At 48.3% G+C, this 22,682-nt stretch overlaps 1 protein-coding gene across 4 annotated transcripts in view; it reads right to left on the bottom strand.

The window, feature by feature from the left end:
- Positions 1-22,682, bottom strand: part of disc1 (DISC1 scaffold protein) — a 130,349-nt gene that overhangs the window by 49,288 nt on the left and 58,379 nt on the right. For 2 of the 4 annotated variants that reach the window (XR_005038030.1, XM_036956447.1), the window contains exon 11: positions 21,226-21,466. Coding sequence is in view for 3 of the 4 variants with exons in the window: in XM_036956447.1 (XP_036812342.1) it covers positions 21,226-21,466 (241 nt within the window). In the remaining variant the exon portion in view is untranslated. Of the gene's footprint in view, positions 1-21,225; positions 21,467-22,682 lie in introns of those variants that run through there. The other 2 variants (XM_036956449.1, XM_036956448.1) reach the window with 1 other exon arrangement.

Raw genomic sequence — 22,682 nt, 5'->3', positions numbered from 1 at the left:
CGCAGTGCTATATTAACCAGACCATCCCCTGGCACAGTGCTATATTAACAAGACCATCCCCTGGCACAGTGCTATATTAACCAGACCATCCCCCGGCACAGTGCTATATTAACCAGACCATCCCCCGGCACAGTGCTATATTAACCAGACCATCCCCTGGCACAGTGCTATATTAACCAGACCATCCCTGGCACAGTGCTATATTAACCAGACCATCCCCTGGCACAGTGTTATATTAACCAGACCAACCCCCGGCACAGTGCTATATTAACCAGACCATCCCCTGGCACAGTGTTATATTAACCAGACCAACCCCCGGCACAGTGATATATTAACCAGACCATCCCCTGGCACAGTGCTATATTAACACAGACCATCCCCTGGCACAGTGCTATATTAACCAGACCATCCCCTGGCATGACACAGTGCTATATTAACCAGACCATGCCGTGGCACATTGCTATATTAACCAGACCATCCCCTGGCACAGTGTTATATTAACCAGACCATCCCCTGACACAGTGCTATGTTAACCAGACCATCCCCTGGCACAGTGCTATATTAACCAGACCATCCCCTGGCACAGTGCTATATTAACCAGAACAGCCCCTGGCATGACACAGTGCTATATTAACCAGACCATTCCCCGGGCACAGTGCTACATTAACCAGACCATCCCCTTGCACAGTGCTATATTAACCAGACCATCCCCTGGCATGGCACAGTGCTATATTAACTAGACCATCCCCTTGCACAGTGCTATATTAACCAGACCGTCCCCTGGCATGACACAGTGCTATGTTAACCAGACCATCCCCTGGCATGACACAGTGATATATTAACCAGACCATCCCCTGGCATGACACAGTGCTATATTAACCAGACCATCCCCTGGCATGGCGCAGTGCTATATTAACCAGACCATCCCCTGGCACAGTGCTATATTAATCAGACCATCCCCTGGCATGGCGCAGTGCTATATTAACCAGCCCATCCCCTGGCACAGTGCTATATTAACAAGACCATCCCCTGGCACAGTGCTACATTAACCAGACCATCCCCTGGCACAGTGCTACATTAACCAGACCATCCCCTGGCATGACACAGTGCTATATTAACAAGACCATCCCCTGGCACAGTGCTACATTAACCAGACCATCCCCTGGCACAGTGCTACATTAACCAGACCATCCCCTGGCATTACACAGTGCTATATTAATCAGACCATCCCCTGGCATGACACAGTGCTATGTTAACCAGACCATCCCCTGGCATGACACAGTGCTATATTAACCAGACCATCCCCTGGTACAGTGCTATATTAACCCGACCATCCCCTGGCATGACACAGTGCTATATTAACCAGACCATCCCCTGGTACAGTGCTATATTAACCGGACCATCCCCTGGCACAGTGCTATATTAACCAGACCATCCCCTGGCACAGTGCTATATTAACCAGACCAACCCCCGGCACAGTGCTATATTAACCAGACCATACCCTGGCATGGCACAGTGCTATATTAACACAGACCATCCCCTGGCACAGTGCTATATTAACCAGACCATCCCCTGGCATGACACAGTGCTATATTAACCAGACCATCCCCTGGCACAGTGCTATATTAACCAGACCATCCCCTGGCATGACACAGTGCTATATTAACCAGACCATCCCGTGGCACATTGCTATATTAACCAGACCATCCACTGGCACAGTGTTATAATAACCAGACCATCCCCTGGCATGGCACAGTGCTATATTAACCAGACCATCCCCTGGCACAGTGTTATATTAACCAGACCATCCCCTGGCACAGTGCTATATTAACCAGACCATCCCCTGGCACAGTGCTATATTAACCAGACCAACCCCTGGCACAGTGCTATATTAACAAGACCATCCCCTGACACAGTGCTAAATTAACCAGACCATCCCCTGACACAGTGCTATATTAACCAGACCATCCCCTGGCACAGTGCTATATTAACCAGACCATCCCCTGACACAGTGCTATATTAACCAGACCATCCCCTGGCATGGCACAGTGCTATATTAACCTGACCATCCCCTGGCACAGTGCTATATTAACCAGACCATCCCCTGGCATGACACAGTGCTATATTAACCAGACCATCCCCTGGCATGACACAGTACTATATTTACCAGACCATCCCCTGACACAGTGCTATATTAACCAGACCATCCCCTGGCATGACACAGTGCTATATAAACCAGACCATCCCCTGGCATGGCACAGTGCTATATTAACCAGACCATCCCCTTGCACAGTGCTATATTAACCCGACCATCCCCTGGCATGACACAGGGCTATATTAACCAGACCATCCCCTGGCATGACACAGTACTATATTTACCAGACCATCCCCTGACACAGTGCTATATTAACAAGACCATCCCCTGGCACAGTGCTATATTAACAAGACCATCCCCTGGCACAGTGCTACATTAACCAGACAATCCCCTGGCACAGTGCTATATTAACCAGACCATCCCCTGGCATGACACAGTGCTATATTAACAAGACCATCCCCTGGCACAGTGCTATATTAACAAGACCATCCCCTGGCACAGTGTTACATTAACCAGACCATCCCCTGGCACAGTGCTATATTAACCAGACCATCCCCTGGCACAGTGCTATATTAACCAGACCATCCCCTGGCACAGTGCTATATTAACCAGACCAACCCCTGGCACAGTGCTATATTAACCAGACCATACCCTGGCATGGCACAGTGCTATATTAACACAGACCATCCCCTGGCACAGTGCTATATTAACCAGACCATCCCCTGGCACAGTGCTATATTAACCAGACCATCCCCTGGCATGGCACAGTGCTATATTAACCAGACCATGCCGTGGCACATTGCTATATTAACCAGACCATCCCCTGGCATGACACAGTGCTATATTAACCAGACCATCCCCTGGCATGACACAGTACTATATTTACCAGACCATCCCCTGACACAGTGCTATATTAACCAGACCATCCCCTGGCATGACACAGTGCTATATAAACCAGACCATCCCCTGGCATGGCACAGTGCTATATTAACCAGACCATCCCCTTGCACAGTGCTATATTAACCCGACCATCCCCTGGCATGACACAGGGCTATATTAACCAGACCATCCCCTGGCATGACACAGTACTATATTTACCAGACCATCCCCTGACACAGTGCTATATTAACAAGACCATCCCCTGGCACAGTGCTATATTAACAAGACCATCCCCTGGCACAGTGCTACATTAACCAGACAATCCCCTGGCACAGTGCTATATTAACCAGACCATCCCCTGGCATGACACAGTGCTATATTAACAAGACCATCCCCTGGCACAGTGCTATATTAACAAGACCATCCCCTGGCACAGTGTTACATTAACCAGACCATCCCCTGGCACAGTGCTATATTAACCAGACCATCCCCTGGCACAGTGCTATATTAACCAGACCATCCCCTGGCACAGTGCTATATTAACCAGACCAACCCCTGGCACAGTGCTATATTAACCAGACCATACCCTGGCATGGCACAGTGCTATATTAACACAGACCATCCCCTGGCACAGTGCTATATTAACCAGACCATCCCCTGGCACAGTGCTATATTAACCAGACCATCCCCTGGCATGGCACAGTGCTATATTAACCAGACCATGCCGTGGCACATTGCTATATTAACCAGACCATCCCCTGGCACAGTGTTATATTAACCAGACCATCCCCTGACACAGTGCTATATTAACCAGACCATCCCCTGGCACAGTGCTATATTAACCAGACCATCCCCTGGCACAGTGCTATATTGACCAGAACAGCCCCTGGCATGACACAGTGCTATATTAACCAGACCATCCCCTGGCACAGTGCTATATTAACCAGACCATCCCCTGGTACAGTGCTATATTAACCAGACCATACCCTGGCATGGCACAGTGCTATATTAACCAGACCATCCCCTGGCATGACACAGTGCTATATAAACCAGACCATCCCCTGGCATGGCACAGTGCTATATTAACCAGACCATCCCCTTGCACAGTGCTATATTAACCAGACCATCCCCTGGCATGACACAGTGCTATGTTAACCAGACCATCCCCTGGCATGACACAGTGATATATTAACCAGACCATCCACTGGCATGACACAGTGCAATATTAACCAGACCATCCCCTGGCACAGTGCTATATTAACCAGACCATCCCCTGGCATGGCGCAGTGCTATATTAACCAGACCATCCCCTGGCACAGTGCTATATTAACCAGACCATCCCCTGGCATGGCGCAGTGCTATATTAACCAGACCATCCCCTGGCACAGTGCTATATTAACAAGACCATCCCCTGGCACAGTGCTACATTAACCAGACCATCCCCTGGCACAGTGCTACATTAACCAGACCATCCCCTGGCACAGTGCTATATTAACCAAACCATCCCCTGGCATGACACAGTGCTATGTTAACCAGACCATCCCCATGGCATTACACAGTGCTATATTAATCAGACCATCCCCTGGCATGACACAGTGCTATATTAACCAGACCATCCCCTGGTACAGTGCTATATTAACCAGACCATCCCCTGGTACAGTGCTATATTAACCAGACCAACCCCCGGCACAGTGCTATATTAACCAGACCATCCCCTGGCACAGTGCTATATTAACAAGACCATCCCCTGACACAGTGCTATGTTAACCAGACCATCCCCTGGTACAGTGCTATATTAACCAGACCAACCCCCGGCACAGTGCTATATTAACCAGACCATCCCCTGGCACAGTGCTATATTAACAAGACCATCCCCTGACACAGTGCTATGTTAACCAGACCATCCCCTGGTACAGTGCTATATCAACCAGACCATCCCCTGGTACAGTGCTAAATTAACCAGACCATCCCCTGACACAGTGCTATATTAACCAGACCATCCCCTGGTACAGTGTTATATTAACCAGACCATCCCCTGGTAGAGTGCTAAATTAACCAGACCATCCCCTGGCACAGTGCTATATTAACCAGACCATCCCCTGGTACAGTGTTATATTAACCAGACCATCCCCTGGTAGAGTGCTAAATTAACCAGACCATCCCCGGGCACAGTGCTATATTAACCAGACCATCCCCTGGCACAGTGCTATATTAACCAGACCAATCCCTGGGCACAGTGCTATATTAACCAGACCATTCCCCGGGCACAGTGCTATATTAACCAGACCAATCCCTGGCACAGTGCTATATTAACCAGACCAATCCCTGGCACTGTGCTATATTAACCAGACCATTCCCCGGGCACAGTGCTATATTAACCAGACCAATCCCTGGCACAGTGCTATATTAACCAGACCATCCCCTTGAACAGTGCTATATTAACCCGACCATCCCCTGGCATGACACAGTGCTATATTAACCAGACCATCCCCTGGCATGACACAGTACTATATTTACCAGACCATCCCCTGACACAGTGCTATATTAACCAGACCATCCCCTGGCATGACACAGTGCTATATAAACCAGACCATCCCCTGGCATGGCACAGTGCTATATTAACCAGACCATCCCCTTGCACAGTGCTATATTAACCCGACCATCCCCTGGCATGACACAGGGCTATATTAACCAGACCATCCCCTGGCATGACACAGTACTATATTTACCAGACCATCCCCTGACACAGTGCTATATTAACAAGACCATCCCCTGGCACAGTGCTATATTAACAAGACCATCCCCTGGCACAGTGCTACATTAACCAGACCATCCCCTGGCACAGTGCTATATTAACCAGACCATCCCCTGGCATGACACAGTGCTATATTAACAAGACCATCCCCTGGAACAGTGCTATATTAACAAGACCATCCCCTGGCACAGTGTTACATTAACCAGACCATCCCCTGGCACAGTGCTATATTAACCAGACCATCCCCTGGCACAGTGTTATATTAACCAGACCATCCCCTGGCACAGTGCTATATTAACCAGACCATCCCCTGGCACAGTGTTATATTAACCAGACCATCCCCTGGCACAGTGCTATATTAACCAGACCATCCCCTGGCATGACACAGTGCTATATTAACAAGACCATCCCCTGGCACAGTGCTATATTAACAAGACCATCCCCTGGCACAGTGCTATATTAACCAGACCATCCCCTGGCACAGTGTTATATTAACCAGACCAACCCCTGGCACAGTGCTATATTAACCAGACCATACCCTGGCATGGCACAGTGCTATATTAACACAGACCATCCCCTGGCACAGTGCTATATTAACCAGACCATCCCCTGGCATGACACAGTGCTATATTAACCAGACCATCCCCTGGCACAGTGTTATATTAACCAGACCATCCCCTGACACAGTGCTATATTAACCAGACCATCCCCTGGCACAGTGCTATATTAACCAGACCATCCCCTGGCACAGTGCTATATTGACCAGAACAGCCCCTGGCATGACACAGTGCTATATTAACCAGACCATCCCCTGGTACAGTGCTATATTAACCAGACCATACCCTGGCATGGCACAGTGCTATATTAACCAGACCATCCCCTGGCACAGTGCTATATTAACCAGACCATCCCCTGGCATGACACAGTGCTATATTAACCAGACCATTCCCCGGGCACAGTGCTATATTAACCAGACCATCCCCTGGCATGACACAGTGCTATATAAACCAGACCATCCCCTGGCATGGCACAGTGCTATATTAACCAGACCATCCCCTTGCACAGTGCTATATTAACCAGACCATCCCCTGGCATGACACAGTGCTATGTTAACCAGACCATCCCCTGGCATGACACAGTGATATATTAACCAGACCATCCCCTGGCATGACACAGTGCTATATTAACCAGACCATCCCCTGGCACAGTGCTATATTAACCAGACCATCCCCTGGCATGGCGCAGTGCTATATTAACCAGACCATCCCCTGGCACAGTGCTATATTAACAAGACCATCCCCTGGCACAGTGCTACATTAACCAGACCATCCCCTGGCACAGTGCTACATTAACCAGACCATCCCCTGGCACAGTGCTATATTAACCAGACCATCCCCTGGCATGACACAGTGCTATGTTAACCAGACCATCCCCATGGCATTACACAGTGCTATATTAATCAGACCATCCCCTGGCATGACACAGTGCTATGTTAACCAGACCATCCCCTGGCATGACACAGTGCTATATTAACCAGACCATCCCCTGGTACAGTGCTATATTAACCCGACCATCCCCTGGCATGACACAGTGCTATATTAACCAGACCATCCCCTGGTACAGTGCTATATTAACCGGACCATCCCCTGGCACAGTGCTATATTAACCAGACCAACCCCCGGCACAGTGCTATATTAACCAGACCATCCCCTGGCACAGTGCTATATTAACAAGACCATCCCCTGACACAGTGCTATGTTAACCAGACCATCCCCTGGTACAGTGCTATATCAACCAGACCATCCCCTGGTACAGTGCTAAATTAACCAGACCATCCCCTGACACAGTGCTATATTAACCAGACCATCCCCTGGCATGGCACAGTGCTATATTAACCAGACCATCCCCTGGTAGAGTGCTAAATTAACCAGACCATCCCCTGGCACAGTGCTATATTAACCAGACCATCCCCTGGCATGGCACAGTGCTATATTAACCAGACCATCCCCTGGTAGAGTGCTAAATTAACCAGACCATCCCCTGGCATGACACAGTGCTATATTAACCAGACCATCCCCTGGTACAGTGCTATATTAACCGGACCATCCCCTGGCACAGTGCTATATTAACCAGACCAACCCCCGGCACAGTGCTATATTAACCAGACCATCCCCTGGCACAGTGCTATATTAACAAGACCATCCCCTGACACAGTGCTATGTTAACCAGACCATCCCCTGGTACAGTGCTATATCAACCAGACCATCCCCTGGTACAGTGCTAAATTAACCAGACCATCCCCTGACACAGTGCTATATTAACCAGACCATCCCCTGGCATGGCACAGTGCTATATTAACCAGACCATCCCCTGGTAGAGTGCTAAATTAACCAGACCATCCCCTGGCACAGTGCTATATTAACAAGACCATCCCCTGGCACAGTGCTACATTAACCAGACCATCCCCTGGCACAGTGCTATATTAACCAGACCATCCCCTGGCATGACACAGTGCTATATTAACAAGACCATCCCCTGGCACAGTGCTATATTAACAAGACCATCCCCTGGCACAGTGTTACATTAACCAGACCATCCCCTGGCACAGTGCTATATTAACCAGACCATCCCCTGGCACAGAGCTATATTAACCAGACCATCCCCTGGCACAGTGCTATATTAACCAGACCATCCCCTGGCACAGTGTTATATTAACCAGACCATCCCCTGGCACAGTGCTATATTAACCAGACCATCCCCTGGCATGACACAGTGCTATATTAACAAGACCATCCCCTGGCACAGTGCTATATTAACAAGACCATCCCCTGGCACAGTGCTATATTAACCAGACCATCCCCTGGCACAGTGTTATATTAACCAGACCAACCCCTGGCACAGTGCTATATTAACCAGACCATACCCTGGCATGGCACAGTGCTATATTAACACAGACCATCCCCTGGCACAGTGCTATATTAACCAGACCATTCCGTGGCACATTGCTATATTAACCAGACCATCCCCTGGCACAGTGTTATATTAACCAGACCATCCCCTGACACAGTGCTATATTAACCAGACCATCCCCTGGCACAGTGCTATATTAACCAGACCATCCCCTGGCACAGTGCTATATTGACCAGAACAGCCCCTGGCATGACACAGTGCTATATTAACCAGACCATCCCCTGGTACAGTGCTATATTAACCAGACCATACCCTGGCATGGCACAGTGCTATATTAACCAGACCATTCCCCGGGCACAGTGCTATATTAACCAGACCATCCCCTGGCATGACACAGTGCTATATAAACCAGACCATCCCCTGGCATGGCACAGTGCTATATTAACCAGACCATCCCCTTGCACAGTGCTATATTAACCAGACCATCCCCTGGCATGACACAGTGCTATGTTAACCAGACCATCCCCTGGCATGACACAGTGATATATTAACCAGACCATCCCCTGGCATGACACAGTGCTATATTAACCAGACCATCCCCTGGCACAGTGCTATATTAACCAGACCATCCCCTGGCATGGCGCAGTGCTATATTAACCAGACCATCCCCTGGCACAGTGCTATATTAACCAGACCATCCCCTGGCATGGCGCAGTGCTATATTAACCAGACCATCCCCTGGCACAGTGCTATATTAACAAGACCATCCCCTGGCACAGTGCTACATTAACCAGACCATCCCCTGGCACAGTGCTACATTAACCAGACCATCCCCTGGCACAGTGCTATATTAACCAGACCATCCCCTGGCATGACACAGTGCTATGTTAACCAGACCATCCCCATGGCATTACACAGTGCTATATTAATCAGACCATCCCCTGGCATGACACAGTGCTATGTTAACCAGACCATCCCCTGGCATGACACAGTGCTATATTAACCAGACCATCCCCTGGTACAGTGCTATATTAACCCGACCATCCCCTGGCATGACACAGTGCTATATTAACCAGACCATCCCCTGGTACAGTGCTATATTAACCGGACCATCCCCTGGCACAGTGCTATATTAACCAGACCAACCCCCGGCACAGTGCTATATTAACCAGACCATCCCCTGGCACAGTGCTATATTAACAAGACCATCCCCTGACACAGTGCTATGTTAACCAGACCATCCCCTGGTACAGTGCTATATCAACCAGACCATCCCCTGGTACAGTGCTAAATTAACCAGACCATCCCCTGACACAGTGCTATATTAACCAGACCATCCCCTGGCATGGCACAGTGCTATATTAACCAGACCATCCCCTGGTAGAGTGCTAAATTAACCAGACCATCCCCTGGCACAGTGCTATATTAACCAGACCATCCCCTGGCATGGCACAGTGCTATATTAACCAGACCATCCCCTGGTAGAGTGCTAAATTAACCAGACCATCCCCTGGCACAGTGCTATATTAACCAGACCATCCCCTGGCATGGCACAGTGCTATATTAACCAGACCATCCCCTGGCACAGTGCTATATTAACCAGACCATCCCCTGGCATGGCACAGTGCTATATTTACCAGACCATCCCCTGGTACAGTGCTATATTAACCAGACCATCCCCTGGCATGGCACAGTGCTATATTAACCAGACCATTCCCCGGGCACAGTGCTATATTAACCAGACCATCCCCTTGAACAGTGCTATATTAACCCGACCATCCCCTGGCATGGCACAGTGCTATATTAACCAGACCATCCCCTGGCATGGCACAGTGCTATATTAACCAGACCATCCCCTGGCACAGTGCTATATTAACCAGACCATCCCCTGGCATGGCACAGTGCTATATTTACCAGACCATCCCCTGGTACAGTGCTATATTAACCAGACCATCCCCTGGCATGGCACAGTGCTATATTAACCAGACCATTCCCCTGACACAGTGCTATATTAACCAGACCATCCCCTGGTAGAGTGCTATATTAACCAGACCATCCCCTTGAACAGTGCTATATTAACCAGACCATCCCCTGGCATGACACAGTGCTATATAAACCAGACCATCCCCTGGCATGGCACAGTGCTATATTAACCAGACCATCCCCTGGTACAGTGCTATATTAACCAGACCATCCCCTGGCATGACACAGTACTATATTAACCAGACCATCCCCTGGCACAGTGCTATATTAACCAGACCATCACCTGGCATGGCACAGTGCTATATTAACCAGACCATCCCCTTGAACAGTGCTATATTAACCCGACCATCCCCTGGCATGACACAGGGCTATATTAACCAGACCATCCCCTGGCATGACACAGTACTATATTTACCAGACCATCCCCTGACACAGTGCTATATTAACCCGACCATCCCCTGGCATGACACAGGGCTATATTAACCAGACCATCCCCTGGCATGACACAGTACTATATTTACCAGACCATCCCCTGGCACAGTGCTATATTAACCAGACCATCCCCTGACATGACACAGTGCTATATTAACCAGACCATCCCCTGGCACAGTGCTATATTAACCAGAACAGCCCCTGGCACAGTGCTATATTAACCAGACCATCCCCTGGCACAGTGCTATATTAACCAGACCATCCCCTTGCACAGTGCTATATTAACCCGACCATCCCCTGGCATGACACAGTGCTATATTAACCAGACCATCCCCTGACACAGTGCTATATTAACCAGACCATTCCCCGGGCACAGTGCTATATTAACCAGACCATCCCCTGGCACAGTGCTATATTAACCAGACCATCCCCTGGCACAGTGCTATATTAACCAGACCATCCCCTTGCACAGTGCTATATTAACCCGACCATCCCCTGGCATGACACAGTGCTATATTAACCAGACCATCCCCTGACACAGTGCTATATTAACCAGACCATTCCCCGGGCACAGTGCTATATTAACCAGACCATCCCCTGGCACAGTGCTATATTAACCAGACCATCCCCTTGCACAGTGCTATATTAACCCGACCATCCCCTGGCATGACACAGTGCTATATTAACCAGACCATCCCCTGACACAGTGCTATATTAACCAGACCATTCCCCGGGCACAGTGCTATATTAACCAGACCATCCCCTGGCACAGTGCTATATTAACCAGACCATCACCTGGTACAGTGCTATATTAACCAGACCATTCCCCGGGCACAGTGCTATATTAACCAGACCATCCCCTGGTACAGTGCTATATTAACCAGACCATCCCCTGGTACAGTGCTATATTAACCAGACCATCACCTGGTACAGTGCTATATTAACCAGACCATCCCCTGGCATGGCACAGTGCTATATTAACCAGACCATCCCCTGGTACAGTGCTATATTAACCAGACCATCCCCTGACACAGTGCTATATTAACCAGACCATCCCCTGGCATGGCACAGTGCTATATTAACCAGACCATCCCCTGGCACAGTGCTATATTAACCAGAACAGCCCCTGGCATGGCACAGTGCTATATTAACCAGACCATCCCCTTGCACAGTGCTATATTAACCAGACCATCCCCTGGCACAGTGCTATATTAACCAGACCATCCCCTGGCACAGTGCTATATTAACCAGACCATCCCCTGGCATGGCACAGTGCTATATTAACCAGACCATCCCCTGGTACAGTGCTATATTAACCAGACCATCCCCTGACACAGTGCTATATTAACCCGACCATCCCCTGGCCTGACACAGTGCTATATTAACCAGACCATTCCCCGGGCACAGTGCTATATTAACCAGACCATCCCCTGGCACAGTGCTATATTAACCAGACCATCCCCTGGCATGACACAGTGCTATATTAACCAGACCATCCCCTGGCATGGCACAGTGCTATATTAACCAGACCATTCCCCGGGCACAGTGCTATATTAACCAGACCATCCCCTGACACAGTGCTATATTAACCAGACCATCCCCTGGCACAGTGCTATATTAACCAGACCATTCCCTGGCATGGCACAGTGCTATATTAACCAGACCATCCCCTTGCACAGTGCTATATTAACCAGACCATCCCCTGGCACAGTGCTATATTAACCAGACCATCCCCTGACACAGTGCTATATTAACCAGACCATCCCCTGGCACAGTGCTATATTAACCAGATCATCCCCTGGCACAGTGCTATATTAACCAGACCATCCCCTGGCACAGTGCTATATTAACCAGACCATCCCCTGGCACAGTGCTATATTAACCTGACCATCCCCTGGCACAGTGATATATTAACCAGACCATCCCCTGGCACAGTGCTATATTAACCAGACCATCCCCTGGCATGACACAGTACTATATTAACCAGACCATCCCCTGGCATGGCACAGTGCTATATTAACCAGACCATCCCCTGGCACAGTGCTATATTAACCAGACCATCCCCTGGCACAGTGCTATATTAACCAGACCATCCCCTGGCATGACACAGTACTATATTAACCAGACCATCCCCTGGCATGGCACAGTGCTATATTAACCAGACCATCCCCTGGCACAGTGCTATATTAACCAGACCATTCCCCTGGCACAGTGCTATATTAACCAAACCATCCCATGGCATGGCACAGTGCTATATTAACCAGACCATCCCCTTGCACAGTGCTATATTAACCAGACCATCCCCTGGCATGACACAGTGCTATATTAACCAGACCATCCCCTGGCATGACACAGTGCTATATTAACCAGACCATCCCCTGGCATGGCACAGTGCTATATTAACCAGACCATCCCCTGGCACAGTGCTATATTAACCAGACCATCCCCTGACACAGTGCTATATTAACCAGACCATCCCCTGGCATGGCACAGTGCTATATTAACCAGACCATCCCCTGGCATGACACAGTGCTATATTAACCAGACCATCCCCTGGCACAGTGCTATATTAACCAGACCATCCCCTGGCATGACACAGTACTATATTAACCAGACCATCCCCTGACATGACACAGTGCTATATTAACCAGACCATCCCCTGGCATGACACAGTGCTATATTAACCAGACCATCCCCTGGCACAGTGCTATATTAACCAGACCATCCCCTGGCATGGCACAGTGCTATATTAACCAGACCATCCGCTGGCATGGCACAGTGCTATATTAACCAGACCATCCCCTGGCACAGTGCTATATTAACAAGACCATCCCCTGGCACAGTGCTATATTAACCAGACCATCCCCTGGCATGGTACAGTGCTATATTAACCAGACCATCCCCTGGCACAGTGCTATATTAACCAGACCATCCCGTGGCACAGTGCTATATTTACCAGACCATCCCCTGGCACAGTGCTATATTAACCAGACCATCCCCTGGCATGACACAGTGCTATATTAACTAGACCATCCCCTGGTACAGTGCTATATTTACACACTACGGCTCTGTTAAGAGGGTGGGGGTGTTAACAATGGGTAGAATCTCAGGATACTAGACAACGAGGACTTTGAGTCTACAGTGAATGTGTACAAATCTGGAAGAGTAATGGTACAATTCCCCAAACAGTTTCAGCTGGACTTTCACATTATCAAAGAGATAGCTCAGCAGGAAAGTTAACCCCACCCCGAGTGTGTCAGACCAGACATCTTCATTTCACAACCCCACAGATGAGCAACCCCAAGCGGAAAGTCAACCTCACTTCCGTCATCATGAAGTGCTTTGAGAGACTGGTCAAGGACCATATCACCTCCACCCTACCTGACACCCTAGACCCACTCCAATTTGATTACCGCCCCAATAGGACCACAGACGATGCAATCTCAACCACACTGCACACTGCCCTAAACCATCTGGACAACAGGAATACCTATATCATTAAGCTCGAGACCCCGGGTCTCGACCCCGCCCTGTGCAACTGGGTCCTAGACTTCCTGACGGGCCGCTCCCAGGTGGTGAGTGTAGGTAACGACATCTCCACCCCGCTGACCCTCAACACTGGGGCCCCACAAGGGTGCGTTCTCAGCTCTCTCCTGTACTCCCTGTTCACCCATGACTGCGTGGCCATGCACGCCTCCAACTCAATCATCAAGTTTGCGGACGACACTACAGTGGTAGGCTTGATTACCAACAACGACGAGACGGCCTACAGGGAGGAGGTGAGGGCCCTCGAAGTGTGGTGTCAGGAAAATAACCTCACACTCAATGTCAACAAAACAAAGGAGATGATCGCGTCCAGCTCAACAACACCCCGTCAACCAGACCAAGACAACAGTCCAGCACAACAACACCCCCTCAACCAGACCCAGACAACAGTCCAGCACAACAACACCCCCTCAACCAGACCCAGACAACAGTCCAGCACAACACCACCCCCTCAACCAGATCCAGACAACAGTCCAGCACAACACCACCCCCTCAACCAGACAACAGTCCAGCACAACAACACCCCCTCAACCAGACCCAGACAACAGTCCAGCACAACACCACCCCCTCAACCAGACCCAGACAACAGTCCAGCACAACACCACCCCCTCAACCAGACAACAGTCCAGCACAACAACACCCCCTCAACCAGACCCAGACAACAGTCCAGCACAACACCACCCCCTCAACCAGACCCAGACAACGGTCCAGCACAACACCACCCCCTCAACCAGACAACAGTCCAGCACAACAACACCCGCCTCAACCAGACCCAGACAACAGTCCAGCACAACACCACCCCCTCAACCAGACAACAGTCCAGCACAACAACACCCCCTTAACCAGACCCAGACAACAGTCCAGCACAACACCACCCCCTCAACCAGACCCAGACAACAGTCCAGCACAACACCACCCCCTCAACCAGACAACAGTCCAACACAACAACACCCCCTCAACCAGACAACAGTCCAGCACAACAACACCCCCTCAACCAGACAACAGTCCAGCACAACAACACCCCCTCAACCAGACCCAGACAACAGTCCAGCACAACAACACCCCCTTAACCAGACAACAGTCCATCACAACAACACCCCCTCAACCAGACCCAGACAACAGTCCAGCACAACACCACCCCCCCAACCAGACAACAGTCCAGCACAACAACACCCCCTCAACCAGACAACAGTCCAGCACAACAACACCCCCTCAACCAGACCCAGACAACAGTCCAGCACAACAACACCCCCTTAACCAGACAACAGTCCATCACAACAACACCCCCTCAACCAGACCCAGACAACAGTCCAGCTCAACAGCACCCCCTCAACCAGACCTGGAGAGCTGGAGGTGGAGAGAGACATATCTGTACTGGACTGTGGTGAAACAACATTAACAGGAGAAAAAGCAGGAGCAGAACAGAGCACTAGAGGAGAGGATCAGACTGCTGGAGGAGAGGGGGATGGAGGAGAGGGTGAGGGGGATGGAGGAGAGGGTGAGGGGGATGGAGGAGAGGGTCAGAATGCTGGAGGAGAGGTTGAGGGGGATGGAGGAGAGGATCAGACTGCTGGAGGAGAGGTTGAGGGGTATGGAGGAGAGGATCAGACTGCTGGAGGAGAGGGTGAGGAGGGTGGAGGAGAGGATCAGACTGCTGGAGGAGAGAGTGAGGGTGAGGGGGACGGAGGAGAGGATCAGACTGCTGGAGGAGAGGGTGAGGGGGATGGAGGAGAGGATCAGACTGCTGGAGGAGAGGGTGAGGGGGATGGAGGAGAGGATCAGACTGCTGGAGGAGAGAGTGAGGGGGATGGAGGAGAGGGTGAGGGGGGGAGAGGGTGAGGGGGATGGAGGAGAGAGTGAGGGGGATGGAGGAGAGGATCAGACTGCTGGAGGAGAGGGTGAGTGGGATGGAGGAGAGGATCAGACTGCTGGATGAGAGGGTGAGGGGGATGGAGGAGAGGATCAGACTGCTGGAGGAGAGAGTGAGGGGGATGGAGGAGAGGATCAGACTGCTGGAGGAGAGGGTGAGGGGGATGGAGGAGAGGATCAGACTGCTGGAGGAGAGGGTGAGGGGGATGGAGGAGAGGATCAGACTGCTGGAGGAGAGAGTGAGGGTGAGGGGGATGGAGGAGAGGATCAGACTGCTGGAGGAGAGGGTGAGGGGGATGGAGGAGAGGATCAGACTGCTGGAGGAGAGGGTGAGGGGGATGGAGGAGAGGATCAGACTGCTGGAGTAGATGGTGAGGGGGATGGAGGAGAGGATCAGACTGCTGGAGGAGAGAGTGAGGGTGAGGGGGATAGAGGAGAGGATCAGACTGCTGGAGGAGAGGGTGAGGGGATGGAGGAGAGGATCAGACTGCTGGAGGAGAGGGTGAGGGGGACGGAGGAGAGGGTGAGGGGGATGGAGGAGAGGATCAGACTGCTGGAGGAGAGGGTGAGTGGGGTGGAGGAGAGGGTGAGGAAGGATGGCGTTTGACAGAGAACAACCCACTGGAGAGGTGGCAACCCTGCAGTGAAGCCAGCAGAACAGCCCACCTCACCTCACTGACTACCACTGGAAACCTGTAGAGGACTGTCCTGTTTCACCAGTACACTGTCACTGACTACTACACCACTGGAAACCTGTCGGCTAACAGCGCTTGATTTAAAGTCAGGTGTCTATCCATATTAAGAGGACTGTGAGTTAGGGGCTCTTTGAGGTCAGGTCATGTTTTCACAGGCCCACAAGTTTCCTGGATAATTACGGGCTATATGAAAGTTGGAATATATGTAACTACTGTTGAACGCTAACAATAATTACTATATTTGACTGAATTAAAACACTGTTTTTCAAAAGGCACTTTCAGGTCGAGTCAGGTTTTCATGTTAAGACAACACGTGTGCCAGACCAGATGTTAACATAATCTTCCCTTCCTGGATAAATAGAGGCTACATGATATATATTTATTCCTGGATAAATACAGGCTACCTGATATGTATTTATTCCTGGATAAATAGAGGCTACATGATATATATTTATTCCTGGATAAATAGAGGCTACATGATATATATTTATTCCTGGATAAATACAGACTACATGATATATATATATTTATTCCTGGATAAATAGAGGCTACATGATATATATTTATTCCTGGATAAATACAGGCTACCTGATATATATTTATTCCTGGATAAATACAGACTACATGATATATATTTATTCCTGGATAAATACAGACTACATGATATGTATTTATTCCTGGATAAATAGAGGCTACATGATATATATTTATTCCTGGATAAATACAGACTACATGATATGTATTTATTCCTGGATAAATACAGACTACATGATATATATTTATTCCTGGATAAATACAGACTACATGATATGTATTTATTCCTGGATAAATACAGGCTACATGATATATATATATATATTTATTCCTGGATAAATACAGGCTACATGATATATATTTATTCCTGGATAAATACAGGCTACATGATATATATATATTTATTCCTGGATAAATACAGACTACATGATATATATTTATTCCTGGATAAATACAGGCTACATGATATATATATATTTATTCCTGGATAAATACAGACTACATGATATGTATTTATTCCTGGATAAATACAGGCTACCTGATATGTATTTATTCCTGGATAAATACAGGCTACATGATATATATTTATTCCTGGATAAATACAGACTACATGATATATATTTATTCCTGGATAAATACAGACTACATGATATATATTTATTCCTGGATAAATACAGACTACATGATATATATTTATTCCTGGATAAATAGAGGCTACATGATATATATTTATTCCTGGATAAATACAGACTACATGATATATATATATATATTTATTCCTGGATAAATACAGACTACATGATATATATTTATTCCTGGATAAAAACAGACTACCTGATATATATTTATTCCTGGATAAATACAGGCTACCTGATATATATTTATTCAAATCAAATAAAATAAAATAAAATTTTATTTGTCACATACACACGGTTAGTAGATGTTAATGCGAGTGTAGCGAAATGCTTGTGCTTGCCTGCAACGAAAACATGCGGACTCTCCTTCACTGCAGCCAAGGTGAGTAAGACATTTAAACGTGTTAACCCTCGCAAGGCTGCAGGCCCAGACGGCATCCCCAGCCGCGCCCTCAGAGCCTATACCAGTCTGCTGTTCCCACATGCGTCAAGAGGGCCACCATTGTTCCTGTTCCCAAGAAAGCTAGGTAACTGAGCTAAACGACTACCGCCCCGTAGCACTCACTTCCGTCATCATGAAGTGCTTTGAGAGACTAGTCAAGGACCATATCACCTCCACCCTACCTGACACCATAGACCCACTCCAATTTGCTTACCGCCCAAATAGGTCCACAGACGATGCAATCTCAACCACACTGCACACTGCCCTAACCCATCTGGACAAGAGGAATACCTATGTGAGAATGCTGTTCATCGACTACAGCTCGGCATTCAACACCATAGTACCCTCCAAGCTCGTCATCAAGCTTGAGACCCTGGGTCTCGACCCCACCCTGTGCAACTGGGTACTGGACTTCCTGACGGGCCGCCCCCAGGTGGTGAGGGTAGGCAACAACATCTCCACCCCGCTGATCCTCAACACTGGGGCCCCACAAGGGTGCGTTCTGAGCCCTCTCCTGTACTCCCTGTTCACCCACGACTGCGTGGCCACGCACGCTTCCAACTCAATCATCAAGTTTGCGGACGACACAACAGTGGTAGGCTTGATTACCAACAATGACGAGACGGCCTACAGGGAGGAGGTGAGGGCCCTCGGAACACCCCCCTATCCACATCGATGGAACAGTAGTGGAGAGGGTAGCAAGTTTTAAGTTCCTCGGCATACACATCACACACATACACATCCGGCGCCGACAGAGATGGCCGCCTCGCTTCGCGTTCCTAGGAAACTATGCAGTTTTTTGTTTTTTTACGTGTTATTTCTTACATTAGTAACCCAGGTCATCTTAAGTTTCATTACATACAGTCGAGAAGAACTACTGAATATAAGATCAGCGTCAACTCACCATCAGTACGACCAAGAATATGTTTTTCGCGACACGGATCCTGTGTTCTGCCTTACAAACAGGACAACGGAGTGGATCCCATGCAGCGACCCAAAAAACGACTCAGAAAAAGAGGGAAACGAGGCGGTCTTCTGGTCAGACTCCGGAGACGGGCACACCGTGCACCACTCCCTAGCATTCTTCTTGCCAATGTCCAGTCTCTTGACAACAAGGTTGATGAAATCCGAGCAAGGGTAGCATTCCAGAGAGACATCAGAGACTGTAACGTTCTTTGCTTCACGGAAACGTGGCTCACTGGAGAGACGCTATCCGAGGCAGTGCAGCCAACGGGTTTCTCCACGCATCGCGCCGACAGAAACAAACATCTTTCTGGTAAGAAGAGGGGCGGGGGCGTATGCCTTATGGCTAACGTGACATGGTGTGATGAAAGAAACATACAGGAACTCAAATCCTTCTGTTCACCTGATTTAGAAATCCTCACAATCAAATGTAGACCGCATTATCTACCAAGAGAATTCTCTTCGATTATAATCACAGCCGTATATATCCCCCCCCAAGCAGACACATCGATGGCTCTGAACGAACTTTATTTAACTCTTTGCAAACTGGAAACCATTTATCCGGAGGCTGCATTCATTGTAGCTGGGGATTTTAACAAGGCTAATCTGAAAACAAGACTCCCTAAATTTTATCAGCATATCGATTGCGCAACCAGGGCTGGAAAAACCTTGGATCATTGTTACTCTAACTTCCGCGACGCATATAAGGCCCTGCCCCGCCCCCCTTTCGGAAAAGCTGACCACGACTCCATTTTGTTGATCCCTGCCTACAGACAGAAACTAAAACAAGAGGCTCCCGCGCTGAGGTCTGTCCAACGCTGGTCCGACCAAGCTGACTCCACACTCCAAGACTGCTTCCATCACGTGGACTGGGATATGTTTCGTATTGCGTCAGATAACAATATTGACGAATACGCTGATTCGGTGTGCGAGTTCATTAGAACGTGCGTTGAAGATGTCGTTCCCATAGCAACGATTAAAACATTCCCTAACCAGAAACCGTGGATTGATGGCAGCATTCTAGTGAAACTGAAAGCGCGAACCACTGCTTTTAAGACTTCATAAATATTTATTTATTTCAAATCAAAGGCATGAACTACTTCTAAATTCTACATTACTAGTGTGCATGAACATGTCCTAAATAAGACTTAGAAGCTGTGTCCTAAATAAGACATGGGGCTGTGTCCTAAATAAGACGTAGAGGCTGCGTCCTAAATAAGACGTAGAGGCTGCGTCCTAAATAAGACGTAGAGTCTGCGTCCTAAATAAGACGTGGAGGCTGCGTCCTAAATAAGACGTAGAGGCTGCGTCCTAAATAAGACGTAGAGGCTGCGTCCTAAATAAGACGTAAGACGTACGTCAAATGTTAGCTTATTCCCCATAGGGCTCTGGGCAGAAGTAGAGCACTACAAATTACACCCTATTCCCCATAGGGCTCTGGGCAGAAGTAGTGCACTACAAATGGAACATGTTGCTGTGTTAGTTACCTTGGTGAACTCTGAGTTCTGTAGGTTGGCCTCGGGGCACCAGCGCCCCCCCAGAGCCGTCAACATGGCACATTCCTGCAGATCTGCGTCTTGTTTAGTGGCTGGTTGGGGGTTGGGTAGTACCACTGTGGCAGGGTCCGCACCACCACAGAAGGGGGTACGCAGCTGGATGCCTCGGAGGAGGAGGTGACAGGCTTCTAGATCAGCCTCCCAGATATGCTGCAGAGGGGGACAGCCACAACTACAGAGAGAGACAAGCCATCATCATATACACAGACATCATCTCTCTGTCTCTCTCTCTCTGTCTCTCTATGTCTCACTCTCTTTGTGTCTCTCTCTCCCTATCTCCGTCTCTCCCAGTCTGTCTCTCTCTCTCCCTGTCTCTGTCTCTCTCTGTCAATCCAATTTTAATTTAAGGAGTTTTATTGGCAAGTGAATTAAATAATAAACAAAAGTGAAATAAACAATAAAAATTAACAATAAACATTACACTCACAAAAGTTCCAAGAGAATAAAGACATTTCAAATGTCATATTATGTCTTTATACAGTCCTATAAGGATGCGCAAATAGTTAGAAGTACAAAAGGGAAAATAAATAAACATAAATATGGGTTGTATTTAAAATGGTATTTGTTCTTCACTGGTTGCCCTTTTCTTGTGGCAACAGGTCACACATCTTACTGCTGTGATGGAACACTATGGTATTTCACCCAGTAAACATGAGAGTTACACTACCATTCAAAAGTTTGGGGTGACTTAGAAATTTCCACCAAAACACCAGTCTCAACGTCAACAGTGAAGAGGAGACTCCGGGATGTTGGCCTTCTAGGCAGAGTTGCAAAGAAAAAGCCATATATCAGACTAGCCAATAAAAAGAAAAGATTAAGATGGCATCCCGGAGTCGCCTCTTCACTGTTGACGTTGAGACTGGTGTTTGCGGGTCCTATTTAATGGAGCTGCCAGTTTCCAGCTACAAACTAGACACTCTAATGTACTTGTCCTCTTGCTCAGTTGTGCACCGGGGCCTCCCACTCCTCTTTCTATTCTGGTGAGAGCCAGTCTGTGCTGTTCTGTGAAGGGAGTAGTACACAGCGATGTACGAGATCTTCAGTTTTTTGGCAATTTATCGCATGGAATAGCCTTCATTTCTCAGAATAAGAATAAACTGATAGACTGAGTTTCAGAAGAAAGTGATTTGTTTCTGGCCATTTTGAGCCTGTGATCGAACCCACACATGCTGATGCTCCAGATACTCAATTAGTCTAAAGAAGGCCAGTTTTATTGCTTATTTAATCAGGACAACAGTTTTCAGCTGTGCTAAAATAATTGCAAAAGGGTTTTCTAATGATCAATTAGCCTTTTAAAGTGATAAACTTGGATTAGCTAAAACAACGTGCCATTGGAACACAGGAGTGATGGTTGCTGATAATGGTCCTCTGTACTCCTATGTAGATAT

The sequence above is a fragment of the Oncorhynchus mykiss genome, chromosome 20, assembly GCF_013265735.2.
Source record: "Oncorhynchus mykiss isolate Arlee chromosome 20, USDA_OmykA_1.1, whole genome shotgun sequence".
In the NCBI taxonomy this organism is placed as follows: domain Eukaryota; kingdom Metazoa; phylum Chordata; class Actinopteri; order Salmoniformes; family Salmonidae; genus Oncorhynchus; species Oncorhynchus mykiss.
The sequence above is the reverse complement of the archived record's forward strand: the minus strand, read 5'-3'. Positions and strand labels throughout refer to the sequence as shown.